This window comes from Serinus canaria, chromosome 13 (assembly GCF_022539315.1).
Source record: "Serinus canaria isolate serCan28SL12 chromosome 13, serCan2020, whole genome shotgun sequence".
In the NCBI taxonomy this organism is placed as follows: domain Eukaryota; kingdom Metazoa; phylum Chordata; class Aves; order Passeriformes; family Fringillidae; genus Serinus; species Serinus canaria.
Window position 1 is genome coordinate 18,077,135 of NC_066327.1, and position 12,475 is coordinate 18,089,609.

Genomic DNA, 12,475 nt, shown 5'->3' on the forward strand with positions numbered 1-12,475 from the left:
TCTAAAAGGAAAACTGCAGCCGTTTGATTCTTACTAAAACACAGGCATTTCTTGGAGGCAGTGGGAATTATTTGAATGAGGCAAGGACACTATTTTGGACTTGCAAAATCAAGGTTTATCTCTGGCATCATCTTGCTTATAACCTCAGGCAAGAAATGTGAATTGGTTCTCCCACTTGTCAAAAGAAACCACTTATCTAACAGCTGGCTGAGTTCACTGCTGGAGGACTATATGAATGCCCTTTGTAAATGCTACTTTAGATGATGTTAAGAGACCTAAGGCTCTCTCAGAGTTCTGGAAGCCACACCTGAAGTACCTGACAGTGAGTGATATCTGTAAAAGTTAAGATTGCTTTGTAAGAGATTCTAACTGTGATCTTTACATTTCTGTTCCATAATGCCTCCAGCAGTGGAGATAAGGAGTGTAGCTTCTATTAAATGCAAAGGAAGGCAGGAGACTTCTAGAGTTGCAAGATAAATTTTATTAGTCAGACCTCACGTTATTTTACTCTTTAAAAAATAATCTACATTGCAGTAATTAGAAGGTTCCCTCCTCCTATATGCTCGCTGAATGCTCATTTTTAAGACTGTCTGGATAGAGAATTTTTCTTGGATTAATTTTGTGTTTTGTGGATTATCTTTTGAGAGATCATAGGTGCTCTCACAGGATGTTGTTTTCCACTTTCTGGGAACAGAAGCTGAAGGGGGGGTTCTTAATTGCCCTGCAGTATGGTTAGTAAGCTGTTCTGAATGGGTTTAGGAAATGTGCCAGTCTAGGAACATTGATGGTGCTAACAGAACTGAACTGACAGTGATACGGGCATGATATTTCTAGTAGCAGTTAAGTTGTGCATGCATATATCCTGTGTAGATGAAAAACTGTGATATATGGAGATCAGATGTTAGAAAAGCCTAAGTGGAAATGGGTTTGTACTCACAACAGTGTGAGTACCTGTGAATGAAGGTGTAGTTAGAAGTGAATTTTGCTTGCAGTTATTGATGGACAAGCTAAGAGGCAGCTGTGTATATAAAGGTGCATGAAAAAAGGACACAGGACACTTGGGAAAAAAAAAACACAACAAACTGAAATGTTTTGTTTCAATTTCAGTCAAGAGTATGATTTGTCCAAGTGTCAAGCATTTTCCTATACAAGCCAGGATATGACAGAAGACTGCGATTGCAATCAATAACCCTCTTAGTAGGAATTTAGTGCCCTAAACTTGAACAAGAATATGCTAATCCCTTTCTCTATATCAATCTGTTTTACAGCACTAAATTTGGGAAAGAGGAAAGACCACAGCACAGATGAGTGGGAGATCGATGCAGTGCATTTTGTACCGGTGTGTGTGGTGCATATCGCTCAGAAAGCTACTCCATTATTCTCATAAATTGTCTCTCTGTTGTGTGGAATAGTGAAAAGAATAACATTTTCCTTTTTCCCTGTCACTCTCCATTAACTTCTAGAGATGACAGATGCTATTACATTACAGTCAAGAATCTTGATACATTTCCAAGTCCCACCATATGGAGGATGGTCTAATGTACATACTGTATTAGGGTTACATAGGGTTGCTATATTAGGGTTATTTTTATTAACTAATGGTGGCAAACATTTGGAAACAGTGCTGTCTCTTGCTCCAAATAGCCATATTTCAGTAGGTAATGAGAAATATCAGCATTAGTACGCCTGTTTATTAAGAAAACATACTCATTCCTACTGCATGTAAATAATACATTGCTTCTCTGTGTGACAGAGGAGACGATGCTGCTGCATGCATGTTTTCTTTGCTCTACCTGCCTAGGAAATAAATAAAAGCCTGGAAGGGAAAATGGAAACATTACCACTGCAGAAGGATAATTACTTTGATATACATGACAATGTAAGATTCTGTAATAAGGTGTCTGACAGTGACTGTGCTTTCCTGGCAACAGATAAAACACAGGATAAAAAGAAATACTCAGTTACTCTGCCTCTGTTCAGGATTATAATCTTGTTTGGATGTGTATAGTATTGTTCAGATCTGTTGCCTCTCTCTGAGTATGAGCAATGGGCTCTACATGTGTGCATGGAGGAGCTGTTTTGAGCTGAGTTTCTGGCTATTTGAAAATGTTGGCTGGCTGATGAGGCAACTCTTGCACACAATTGATTGTAGACTGTTAACCTATGCTCAGAAATCAATATTCACTTAACACCACATTTTAACAGACAAATGCAGTACAAACTAACAGCAGTTACACAGCGCACACATTTACATTCAGAATAAACAGGTTATGAGATGGTGCTTGGCAGAAGAAGAAGATGGGGCAAGTGGCTGGAAGATGACAATAGTAACTTGAATATGTGGACAGATATAAGGAGATTCTTGCAACTGTATGTGCCAGGGTTTGTGGTCAATGTGCCTTCAAGGAGCCAAATGTATTCTCTAAGGGTTACAGAGAAGGTTTGTCCTGAGGCCAGGCACGATCTTTTTTTCCTAGATAAGCCTAAATCTACTGGAGTTGAGCGCCATTCATCTTGAACAACAAAACAAGTGTGTTGCTAGCTGTGATAATGGATTACATGTATGTTGAAAGAACAACAGAATGGAGCATAAACTCTAGTATAGTGCTCTTGATCTGGACTGGTATTTTTCTTATGCTTAAAAGAATGGATTTGAAAATGGTACTGAAAGTAATCCAGAGATGGTGTTTACCGGGGACTTCACATGTATATTTATTGAGCTTTACTTGCAACTCACCCTGAAGCACAGGCTTCTAGTCTTTAGGGTGATATTCTCTATGCCTTCATAGGCTTGAGAAATGGATACCAACAAAACTCATTAAGCGCAACAAGTCCGAGCACAAGGTCCCACATCTGGTTTGGGGCAACCCTCAATATCAGTACAGAGTGGGGGAGTGAAATGGATTGAGAGTAGCCCTGCAGCAAAGGACTTGGATACATGGCTAGATGGAAAACTAGACATGACTTGTTAAAATGCACTTGCAGCCCAGAAAGCCATCCTGCAGCCTGGGCTACATAAAAAGAAGCATGGCCAGCAGGCTGAGAGGCGATTCTTCCCCCCTACCCCAGCCCACCTCCCCTCCCAGAGTTCAGCATTCCAACTCTGGGGTGCCCAGTACATGACAGACATGGACCTGTTCAAGCAGGTTCAGATGAGGCCATGAAAATTATGAGAGGGCTAGAACTCCTCTCCTATGAAGAAAGGCTGAGACAGTTGGTGTGGTTTGGCCTGGAGAAGAGAATGCTCTGTGGAGACCTTGTTGTGCCTTTTCAATACATCGGGGGGACAATAAGCACTGAGAGAAACTTTTTTTCCAGGGTCTCTAGGGACAGGATATGGAACAGCATTTTTAAACTGAAAGAGGGTATGTTTAGATTGACTATTAGGAAAAAATTATTCCCTGTGAGGGTTGAGATGTACTGGCATAGATTGTCCAGAGAAGCTGTGTTTGCCCCATCCCTTCAAGTGCTCAAGGCCAGGTTGAATGGGGTTTTCAGCAACCTGGTCTAGTGGAAGGTAGTCCCTGCCCATGGCATGGGGGTTGGAGCTATATGATTTTTTAAGGTCCCTTCAAACCCAAACCATTCAATGATTGTATGCCTGAGGAGGAGCTTTAGATGGTGGGGTGCTCGAAGGCACTGTCAGATCATCCCTAGAGTCAGAAACCAAACTCTGCACAAATTATGAAAGAAATCAGACCTTTGATTTAACCTATTAAGCTGCAATATTAGCCTGCTACTCAGAATGTGCACACAGCAGAAGCAACGGTGAGAACTGTACCTGCAGAGCTCAGTGCAAACTGACAGAGGGAAAGTGGGGTGCAAGTATGTGGGAAGTTTCCAGTGATTGCCATTCTGGGTTAAGGCCATTCTTCTTGTCTGAAAGCCTTCTGTTTCCCAAAGGTAAATGTGTGTTGGGACATGCCTGGATATGGAATAATATTAATAATATGGGAAGGAAAGATTCCATTTATGCCACATTAATGTGGGCTAAGCAACAGGGGCAGGAACAGAGCCAGAGAAGGCCAGGAAGTAGCAGCTCCAGAAAATACAGAGGAGGCCATAGGCATACTGCTCTGTTTGGAGCTGTCTCGTTGTGTCTTCCCTTCAGCCACCTAGGAAATAAAAAGGAGGGATGAATCCCAGTTAGGCACATTTATGCTCAAACTTCTGGCTGCAGAACCTCTGGTTCTGAGCACGAATGTGCGACTATTGAAACTCCTGTGGCCAGACATACATCCTCCTATTTTTGCTTGTCTGTGGAAGGATTAACTTAAGGTAGTGTAGTCCAGTGTTCTGCATGCACATGGCATCCCTTGGTTTGATGTCCAAAGTCACATATTTCCAGATGCAAGGTTTTTCAACTACTGTCTCTAGACTACTTGACTTGCTGCTTTGTGAAGGCAACAAAGCATTGCGTACCTGGGACATTGCCGAAGAGAGAGATGTGCTGGCACTGTCTCCTTGGAAGCTTAGGGAAGATGAATAAAATAAGTCTTCCTGTCTTTCTAGAGCTGTCTGCTTCAGGTGCATTTGAGACCAAATGGTATTTTCTGCAAACAGAAGTAAAGTAAGAGTCTTACTGTGCTTTTCTTGTGCACACCTTGGAGTCTAGAGAGCAGAAGTCTAGAGAAGCTGTTTTAGGAAAGGCACTCGCAGGCTGTGTGGCCTTGATTTAAAAAATATGTATTCTCTGTTTTGTGAATGGCCTGTCGGTTTGTGGGTTTACTTGTGAGATTGAGCAGACTGCAAAAACAGTTTGAACGGTACTTGAAGACTTTTGGGCCCCTCTGTGACTTTCCCAACTCTGTATATTGTATGGGGCAGGTTTGTAGTATCTCGGATGAGATGATTAAATTGTAGATGTGTCTATAATGCTGGGTGTAAGGCTTTTATATACTGTAGGAGGCAGGTTTAAATATTAATCATTTATGTAATGATGCTGTTTTCTTTTATACCCTTTTAAAGCTTTTAAAAACATAAAATATTTAAATCTCATTAAGGTATGTTGCTAAAATGCTAGAGAAATAAAAGAAATACAGACTTAGGGTTACACAGTTGCATATAACAGGACTTTTGCAACTGCTATGCTGAATCTAGTAACAGGCTGCATCAGGAGCCTACTTATCTTGACTGAATAAATGAGGGCCAGAGGTGAGTACAGAAACAGAGGACAAGGAGGGGAATCCTGACCCCATAATCCTGCACAGATGTGGTTACTCAGCAACCTATGGATACAGCATGTCTCACCACCCCTTGTTGATGTTTTTTCAGTGCCCTTAATTTGAATGATGTTTGGAAATAGCTTCAAGGGTGTTCGAGATGAGAAGAAATGTTGCCAAAAGATACACAAACAGTTCTTAGAGCAGATCCAGGCTGGTCCCATAGGTTGCAGAGGAGATCATGGAGACATTGCAGAAGATAGAACTATACACAAGAGCAGTGCAACACAGAATCTTGAAACCACAGGATTTAAATTGCTCTCTGCTGAGCTGTTTCTCTGTGACATGACTGATGCTTACCAAGGCATTTGTTGCTCTCAAACATGCCGAGTATCTGGTCACACTTCTCCTTCTGGTTGCCGCTGTTCTCACATGTACACCACAAGGAAACCTCCACACTGGAGTTACTGAGATAGTTGGGTGTCATGGGTGTGCCTGTCCCAAACCCCCAGATGAAAGAAGCATTATGAATCACGTTATACTAAAGGAAATGCTGCCCTGGAGGCAGAAGCCTTCCACTGTGATAAGCGTGGTACCCAGTTGAGGTCAGGAGTGCCACTAGGTGACCCAGGCTCAATGAACCTACTTGAAGTCTGCTGAGCTGTGAGAAAGTGTTGAGATTGCTACCCCTGACACAGGCACTCTGAGATGTATTGAGAACTGAAGCTGGTGCAAGCATTAAATTGTGATGTGTACACAGCAGAAGCAATGGTGAGAACTGTACCTGCATAGCTCAGTGCAAACTGATGGGGGAAAAGCAATTTAATGGGGCAAGCATTAAATTATGAAGGATTTTTGTTTTAGGATGTGAAGGACTTGCATGGACTCAGCTGACATATGGCAGCAAAAGGTACTCCTGCTTCTTGTGTAACTGGAAACACTGTGTAGCCAGGTGTCTTTTGACAAACACTGCACACCTGTAGTGTGCCACTCAGGCAGTGCTCATTTAGCTCAAAATTAGCAGAGCCATCTGGAAAAATTGAAGGTATAGTCTAGATTTACAGCTTCTGAGGTACTGCTGCTCTTTACATCCTCTTTTGAGCTACTCTGAAAATGTTTTAGTAGGTTGGTAGATAGTAAATAACTAAAACCAAAGATGACCTTCCTTCTAACAGTTGGTAGTCCTATGTTCTGGCTGGCTCTGAAAACATAGTGCGTACAATACTAACAAGCCATCAGGAGTCTAAAAGTCAGACAGTGATGGAATGCTGTGTTTAATCACTGCTGTAATGGGATATAACTCCAGCATTAGGAATGACAATGAATTAATTCACACAAGCCCACAGAGCGCTGTTGCTGAGGCACTTGGAGTGCTTTGCACCAGCTGATGATGCAAAGTGGCACACAGAAATCTCTGGCAAGGATGGGGCAAAGTACAGCAAAAAATGCCATGGAAGAGCTCTCTTTGGATTGCATTTACCTCCGAGGCAAGGGAGAGCACTAGCATCCTTTAGTAAGGCATATTCACCGCTATACTGAGTGCTACGTCCTGCAGGAGACCAGAATGGTCCTTCACAGCATCAGAGAGTTCCTGCAAGTTTGTAGCCTGAAAGCATCTACCCTGTATCTTCCTGTGGATATCACTCACCAATCATCCCCATGTAAGCCTGCAGGCATGCAGCATGGTTGTGCAGAGAGCAGCCATCTGGAGACATGTCTACAGGTTGACAATTTTGTTGGAAGTCAGCCAGTCGGGATCTGTAGGAAAGAAAATGAGACCATCAGTGTCGATGTTGTTCTCTTGGAAAACATCCTCTGCTGCCTGACCTACTTGCAGATATGGTCTTCTAAGCAGGAGTCCAGAAGCCAGAGGCAATTTGGTTTGGTGTTATACTGGAAAGAACAATCAGGAACAATAGTTTTGCGCCGTCTTTCTCCACAAAATTCATCTTGACATGGACAGAACAGGATCCTTCTGGTGAAATCCTCAGGAACTTTCTCAAAGAAATTCCTTAGCCCTCTGTGGCACTTGCGCCGGTCACACACATCCTCACTTCCTGCTCCCTTGGTGCAGATGGAGGCATAGTCTGTGCGTAGACGAAAACACTTCTTGCTCAGATTACAGATGTGTGTTGCTCTCAGACATGGATTTGTAGCATCTCCTGCTAACTGTGAGCCTATAAAGCCGAAAGAAACACAAAAATCATGAAGTGAGTCTCCAGAAGAGATTTTGTATGGAAGCAGGAGTACTCCTTTCTTGATGGTCAGATTCGAAAAATCAAAAACAACAAAGCAAACCAGTCCTTCCATGTGCCTGCAGTATGACACTATTGGTTCATAGTAGGGTGCTTGTTTCAGAATATGGATCATTGTGGGTCATTACTGGTTTCATGGGCCTGGATCTGTGGCTTTATTTACTCGTGGTAGGAGTGACAAATTTAGGCAAGTAGCTAGAGCATGCATTCCTCTGATTAAAGGGGCCATTTTACCCCAAATTGTTCTTAATAATCTTCAACCCATGAAAATATAAGAGAAGGCAGCATTATATCATGTAACCACTACAATTCTTACCTGATACCAGAGCTGCCAGTTTATTATAATCTGTCTTCCAGTGCTCTTCATTTGCTGAATTCTCATAGGGAGAGGTCTCCAAATTGAGATAACCTAGGCAAGGTACAAGATATTTAATGCAGTGGGAAATGGGAGAATGCTTTATGACTAGCTTTATTTATTTGTATGTTTGTTTATTTATTCTTAAATTGATTTTTTATTTATGCCTGGTTCTTTCCTCAGGCTGGATTTCCAAAATGCTCTGTCTCACTCAAAGCCAAATGCTAAGAATGGTTCTTCTAGAAATGCGAAGCTATTACTATATAAAACCCTCATAACATTTTGACCAGCTGGAATTTGGTCTATGTAGTCATTTGGATTTTTCAGCTTCAGTAAGTGTGAGGAGCTGAGCAGCACAGGCAGGCTCTAGGAGGTCAAGTAGAAGCATCCCACAAAAGAAAGCAGCAGAACACTTAGGGATGCTATGGCAATATGTGTCATAATCACATGTGTTTTCAGTGATAGACAGACAGGACCATTTTGAGGTATTTTTTCACAGCACTAAATCTAACTATCTCAGTGTAGCTATCTTTGTCTCTCAGGTTTGCTGGTGTATTTGAAGGGCTGATCCCATACCAGATAAGTTTTCTCTGCTTATCAAACAGAGTAGTAATGAATTCTCTTTACTAGGAGATATGGTTCCGGAGCAATTACCTACAGTGCTGAGAAGTGGACTTTCAGGGTTGTTTTCACCTAGGGGGTGGAGGTAAGCCTTACTAGTACCTTGTAAATTTATATTACTTCATCTCACCATCTGTCATGCTGGAGTGAACGGTCCAGAAAATGCGTAAGCAGTGCTCCTGTCTCTTCATGCGCCGGTGACACCTGCAGTGCAGCAAAGAGCTGTTCCCGAGGTCAAGCTCTGCATTCAGACATCTGACCCTGCTATCATGATCCAGTGAAAGGAGGCGAGTCTTGGCCAGGGCACAGTTTTCCAGGGTCCTGTATGTGGCATTGCAGGTGGAGTCAGAGAGACATAGCTGCTCTGCCATGACACAGTCGCTGCTGGGCAGAGCCATGAGGTCTCCTGATCAAGTAGAGAAAGGACTGTTAGGACCCCAGTCAAAATGGCCAAATGTCAAATGCCACAAATGCCACACAAGCATCTTGCCATTGTTCTGCAGGGATTCAGTCTTCAACAAGGACTCCTCGCAAGAAACAGAGCTTGTTGGGATCTTTCATGTGGAGACAAGAGTTGTCTCCATTTAGAAAAAAAAAGGATGAGTATAAATGAAAGAGGGAACAAAAGGTTAAATAAGAGCCTCCATAATAATTTTGTTCAACTTGGCTGGGATCATGGATTGCTCTGTATTTTGGGGACTAGTAAATCCCTGTGAAACCTTGGGGGTGCTGAGGCCTGCTTTGAAGAAGCTCTTCTATCTGCCTGCTGAAAACCATCGTGCAACAAGCACATAGTAACACCATACTATGTACTATGAGTCAGTACTGCTGCAATTACTAAAGTATATGCTGGTCATTAAGAGATATACCAAGAAAACAATTTATAGGGCATAAAAACAACTACGTTAATGAGCCTGAAGACTTAAGAATGTGTATTCTTTGCATAATAAAATGAATCCTTAACAAAGGATGCAAGTAGCTTCATACGGAAGGGCTGATATGCAGTCAATTAGAGGACATAGAGCCCAGTCCCTAAAATCCCTGCCAAAAATGCAGATGAAGGCTTGGCCCATAAGAACCTCATAAAGTTCAACCAGTCCAAGTACAGGTGCTGCACCTGGGTTGGGGCAATCCCAGGCCCAAATCCAGACTGGGAGATTAACTGAGAGCAGCCTTCCAGAGGAGGACTTGGAGATTCTTAGGGGTGAGCTGGTCATGTGCACTTGCAGCCTAAAAAGCAAATAGGTCCTGAGCTGCATCAAAATCAGCATGGCCAGCAGATTGAGAGAGTAGATGCTGCCCTCATGAGACCCTACCTGTAGTGCTGCATCTGGCCCTGGGGCCCTAAGCACAGAAAGGACACTAACTTGTTAGCCTACGTCCAGAGGAGGCCCAAAGACACTCCGAGGGCTGAAGCACCTCCTGCTTTGAGACAGATTGAGAGAGCTGGTGTTATTCAGCCTGAAGAAGGCTGCAGGGAGACCTCCACTGGATCCCCTTTCAGTGCTTAAAGGGGACTTATAAAAAAGGAGGGATAGCAACTTTTTATACAGGCAGATAGTGATAGGACAAGGGGGAACAGTTTTAAAATAAAAAGACAAGATTTAGATTAGATGTGAGGAAGAAGTTATTTACTCAAAGGGTGGTAAGGGCCTGGCACAGGTTGCCCCGAGTAACTGTGGCTGCCCCATCCCTGGAAATGTCCAAGGCCGGGTTGGATGAGACTTGGGGCAATCTGGTCTAGTGGAAGGTGTCCCTGTCCATGGTAGGGGGGGTAGACCAAGATGGTCTTTAAGGTCCCTTCCTGCCAAAGTCTTTCTATAATTTTATGGTTATGTTGTCATGGGTAGATTAATTCAGTCTGTAATCTTCATTTCTGCAGTATATGAATCTATGTTTACAGTACAATCACAATGAAGTCTTCAAACAAGACAGTTTCATAATAAAATTTATATATAGGCTGATATATTCCTTCCCTTCAGGAAGGAAGGCTGACTTTTGGAAATGGCTGTGCTGAGCGTTACATTTACCTTTAGTGTTCTTTGGGTGCATCATGTTACTTATCATTCCCTTCTTCTGCAGGCGCAGTAGTACTACTTCAGTCTGCCATCACTATAAATTCGGGGGAAATCTTGGTACAACTCATATTACCCAGTGTACCATCTTCCCCATGTAATTTTTGCTAGTATCATCATTTTATTTGCTGCAAGCAGTAGAATGCCAGCCTGCTTCTCAAAGTTTCTACTTTCCCTACAGCTCAGTAATATTATCTAGGTACCTCTGTCTCACTTGTACAAGTTTCTTTGTTCTTCCAGCAACTGACTGTACTTTGTAATTCATCTGGCTCTTACATAGAGACTTGATGACTTTTCAAACTCCCTGAAAATTTTCTCATCAGGAATCCTTTGTATCCAGCACAGTGGGTTCAGGTGAAGGTGCTCTAAACCTCAACTTTAAAACAGTTCTCCTTTATACGCATCATTTACTGTCTGTGCATTGTTATAAGCCCTGAAGTTTGGCAAGTTGTTTAATATTTTTTTAAATTTTGTCTTAGTAGCCCACTAACAATTGGAAAGAATGAGAAAGCTAATTCTTTCCTAGATCTGTGATCTAGGTTGCAGATGTATGTGTATGAGGATCCCATCTGTAGTTAAAAAAAAAAAAAGTTAAAAGGTAATAACCAATTAACACGTGATGATTATTTATACCTTAGAAAAAAAAAGATAGGTAGTACAATGCACCTTTATTCTCCCTTTTCAATGTCCTGTCATATAGATACGTCTATCTTGTTTCCCCTGATGCACCATGCCATTTAAAGAGATGGCAGTTACAGAAGAGAACCTTTCCTTTATCAAACACAGTTACCAAAGAAGCATTGGCATTTGGACATGGGAAAATTGTGGGAAATCTTTTGCAATCGTGTGGCTGCTAGTGGCTACTGTAGTGTAAGTGCAGCAGCCCGTCTTTTAGCAGTCAAAAAGCTGCAGCTTTTTCTGAGTGCAGAGCACCCCTAGAGAGAAGCTAGGAATGCTTCAGAGCAGTCTCTAATTTCCCTATTCCTAGTCACATCAACCCTGAAGACTGAACAAGAGATGAACTGGGTAAAGGAATAATTTCAATCCTGAGCTCTTGTCATTTGGCAGTAGTAGGAGGCAGAGTAGAACAAGCAACTGCATCTCTGCAGGAGATCCTTGGATTGGTCTTCGCAAACCGAGCCTAGTCTCCGAAAACTATGGGCCTTAAGCATTTCAGAGGGCGAATGAATGGGGGGTAGGTATCAAAAACTGCTCTGGGCGAAGCCAGTGAGAGCGCGGCGCAGCCGGGACCAGCTCAGGCGAACGAATCTCCGCGTTGTGCCCATTAAGGGATCGGCTCCCGGCATCTCCTCTCGCCTTCTCACGCCTTGCCTCCAGGGCAGACGGTCCCCTCCCCAGAGCGTCCCTCCAGTTTGACCGCAGCTACACCGGAGGTTCCCCGTTCGGGCCAAAGCAGCAGCCGCCTTTCCTTTGAATCGCGAATTCCTCCCCGCAGCGGGAGCCGGTGGACGGGAGAGCCGCGCTCGGGACGCGCTCCGCGCCCGCGGGCATCGGCAGAGCAGCGGTCAGCCCAGGCGACCGCGACGCCGGCACCGCCCCTGCAACCCGCGGCGGGGCCGGGGTGAGAGCGATGCCGCTGTCTGCCCGCCGGGAGAAGGACGTGGTCGTGCCGCCCTGCCCAGCCCGCCCCGCGCCCCGGGCGCTGTTACCGGCTCGGGAGAGAAGTAGCCCCAGGAGCAGCGCCGGCCCCATGCTGGCGGTCAGTGCCTCCGAGCGCCGGGGCTGCAGCTCGCATGCTGCGCGGCCCCGCCTCGGCGCTGCTGAGCCCGGCCCGCCCCGTCGAGGTGCGGGCAGCGAGCACCGCCCCCGGCCCGCCCCAGCGCGGGTCCGCGGCCCGCCCGTGGGGACCGCAGCGGGCGGAACGGCCAGGCGGTCGTCGGACAGCTGTGAGATGGGGCGAGTGACGGGGGTCATCCAGCGGCCGCTGTCCCCAGGGCGACCGGGAAGCCGCTGGGCCTGGGGCCGGACAGTGTAGGGACGCTTCGA

At 44.4% G+C, this 12,475-nt stretch overlaps 1 protein-coding gene across 1 annotated transcript; it reads right to left on the reverse strand.

The window, feature by feature from the left end:
* Positions 1 to 474: 474 nt before the first annotated feature.
* On the reverse strand, positions 475 to 12,236 carry GFRA3 (GDNF family receptor alpha 3). Its single transcript, XM_050979808.1, has 8 exons — positions 12,139 to 12,236; positions 8,524 to 8,799; positions 7,734 to 7,826; positions 6,994 to 7,339; positions 6,811 to 6,920; positions 5,523 to 5,657; positions 4,423 to 4,553; positions 475 to 4,115 (listed from the first exon to the last, which is right to left on the reverse strand). The coding sequence occupies exons 1-8, from the start codon at positions 12,179 to 12,181 to the stop codon at positions 3,981 to 3,983; spliced, it is 1,269 nt and encodes a 422-aa protein (XP_050835765.1). The 5' UTR covers positions 12,182 to 12,236; the 3' UTR covers positions 475 to 3,980.
* Between the last annotated feature and the right edge of the window lie 239 nt (positions 12,237 to 12,475).

What these genes read in the sequence shown, in the direction of transcription:
- GFRA3 (XM_050979808.1), bottom strand. Translation starts at nt 12,181, where the DNA reads ATGGGGCCGGCGCTGCTCCTGGGGCTACTTCTCTCCCGAGCCG. An exon ending in GCTACTTCTCTCCCGAGCCG is followed by an intron (nt 8,800 to 12,138) that starts GTAACAGCGCCC and finishes CTACTTGATCAG; the next exon opens with GAGACCTCATGGCTCTGCCC. An exon ending in GGCTTACATGGGGATGATTG is followed by an intron (nt 5,658 to 6,810) that starts GTGAGTGATATC and finishes GGTTTGGGACAG; the next exon opens with GCACACCCATGACACCCAAC.